Source organism: Cenococcum geophilum (genome assembly GCF_001692895.1).
Source record: "Cenococcum geophilum 1.58 unplaced genomic scaffold K441scaffold_48, whole genome shotgun sequence".
In the NCBI taxonomy this organism is placed as follows: Eukaryota; Fungi; Ascomycota; class Dothideomycetes; order Gloniales; family Gloniaceae; genus Cenococcum; species Cenococcum geophilum.
The window spans coordinates 457,512-459,884 of NW_027137606.1; the positions used below are offsets into that span (position 1 = coordinate 457,512).

At 42.3% G+C, this 2,373-nt stretch overlaps 1 protein-coding gene across 1 annotated transcript; it reads right to left on the minus strand.

The window, feature by feature from the left end:
- Positions 1 to 777: 777 nt before the first annotated feature.
- Positions 778 to 1,841, minus strand: K441DRAFT_666302 (uncharacterized protein). The gene has a single exon (XM_067649647.1). It carries the CDS (start codon positions 1,377 to 1,379, stop codon positions 1,020 to 1,022), a length of 360 nt encoding a protein of 119 aa, XP_067499770.1. The 5' UTR covers positions 1,380 to 1,841; the 3' UTR covers positions 778 to 1,019.
- Positions 1,842 to 2,373: the final 532 nt, after the last annotated feature.

Consider the following 2,373-nt stretch of genomic DNA (forward strand, 5'->3'; position numbering starts at 1 on the left):
AGGGTTTCGCTTACTTCGCTATTAGTATTATACTTAGTATATTCTATTTTACGTTAAAGGTAAACTATCTTATTATTATATGTTTGCTTAGGCTTAATAAGCATATAGTAAAGGGTAGCTTAAGCGCTATCTACCTAGTTATTCTAGCGCTAAAATATAAGGGCGTTATAGATATTGCTAAATACTAGCCTAGTAAGGGTATTTATAAGTATAAGGGACGTAAAGGCGCGGTCTAATATTTAATAATAGATAGGGTGCTTATAGTAGACTCTAATAAGGGATATAAGCTTTAGAATGCTGTAGGAAATATATACCTTTTTAAATACAACTACTAATTATAGAACCCCTTCCTAGCGGTTCCGTAATATAGAGATAGCTAGACTATAACTACTTAATCTTGCTTTCTCTAGTAGGTATAAGATATAGAACGTCTATATACGGCATCTTTGGCGTATTATAGTTGTCTTACCTCCTACTAAAGTAAGGTAAGCTAATTGTAACCGACTACCGGACCTTGCATATTACCCTGTTTCACCTGCGTCAGCACTACCCTCGTATGTCTCAGATACGTTGGAAATGAGTTATAGGCTTCGGAGTTCGGGGTCTACTTTCATGTATTTATATCACTTGATTTCCATAGATTTATAATTAAGTCGCTCGTTCAATTCCCACACACTGCAAAGCTTACAGTTATGAGCCCGGCCTGCCTACCGTACTGCATCTGATCTGTACATTCAGCGCTTACTAAGCAATCAATTGCTACCTCGTTCAAGAAGTCACTACTTCTTCCACCTTTGCAAGTGTTTCGAGCTTCTTCCGGGTACCTCTCTTGTACTCGTGATTACCTTCATTTACCAAACGGACGGACGATCGAATATTGATTAAATTGAACATCGATTACATCGAACATCGATCACATCGAACATCGATCGAGCCGAACCCGACCGACCGTACGACCTACGACCGTACGAACCCTAACCTCCTTCAACCTAGATACACAACCATTCGACAGAGTCGACCTATCCACCACAGCGTAACGACCTCATATGGCGTCTAAGTAAGAGCCTAGCCAGCGCGATAGCCCGAGCACAGAGCCAGAGCGAGATGCCAGAGCACAGAGCCAGAGCGAGATGCCAGAGCACGGAGCCAGAGCAGAAGCTAGCTTGGATATACTGATGGTGAGAGACAAGGATACTGGGTAGACACAAGGAAGGCACCAGACCGACGGCAGCCAGCAAAGGACCGTCGCCAAAACCAGACAACCGTTCGAACGACCAGCTAGCGAACACCAGAGCCTTAATATAGGCCTGTCGCCAAATCAAATCAAGGCTTCCTAGGGAGGCACCAATACTACACCAAACGGACGGACGATAGAACATCGATCAAATCGAACATCGATTACGTCGAACATCGAATACATTGAACATCGATCGAACCGAACCGCGACCTACCGTACGACCCCCGACCGTACGACCGACCGACGGACGAACTGACGAATCAAATCAAAAGTTCGGAACGTCAAAATAAGGTTACGCCAAGACGCTAACTGGACCCTTCTTGACCCTTTCAAATCGTAAGCACGTCAATACAATTAAGCAGCTTCCAAAGCACGTCAATGCAATTGAGCAGCTTCCATAAGCACGTCAATGCGATTGAGCAGCTTCTAAAGCACGTTAATGTAATTGAGCAGCTTTTAAACACCATTACCCTATCCTTTCACCACTCCTAAATTGTATCCGAATTTCCTATTTTGGTACAGTTTCTACCTTCATTTTTCTTTCTACAGCTTTGACTACACCGTCAAATCTGGGGGGGTGTGTAACCGACTACCGGACCTTGCATATTACCCTGTTTCACCTGCGTCAGCACTACCCTCGTATGTCTCAGATACGTTAGAAATGAGTTATGGGCTTCGAAGTTCGGGGTCTACTTTCATGTATTTATATCACTTGATTTCCATAGATTTATAATTAAGTCGCTCGTTCAATTCCCACACACTGCAAAGCTTACACTAATACTAGGGATATACCCTGCCCTAGGTACTATAAAAAGTAAGGTCTAAGCTTAACAATTTAGGATCTACCTAGTAGAGAAGGATCTTTAAATCCTTAGGGCCTTCGCTAGCTAGCTTTTTAGCCTATTATTATAGCCGGAATATATAAGGCTAAAGCTAGACGTTACTAATTCGTTAATAATATAGGTCCTTACCTTACTTTACTTTTCCTATCCCCTATAGTACAGCATATACCCCCCCCCCTAATACTACTACTTTCCTTCTTCTATATATACTCTACTCTACTTTACTCCACTTTACTTTGCCTAACTAACCCAATTATACCTTTAGTATCGCGCCTATCTAGTATATATATCGCC

Excerpts from the sequence above, each read along its gene's own strand:
- K441DRAFT_666302 (XM_067649647.1), bottom strand. The coding sequence starts at position 1,379 with ATGTTCTATCGTCCGTCCGTTTGGTGTAGTATTGGTGCCTCCCTAGGA.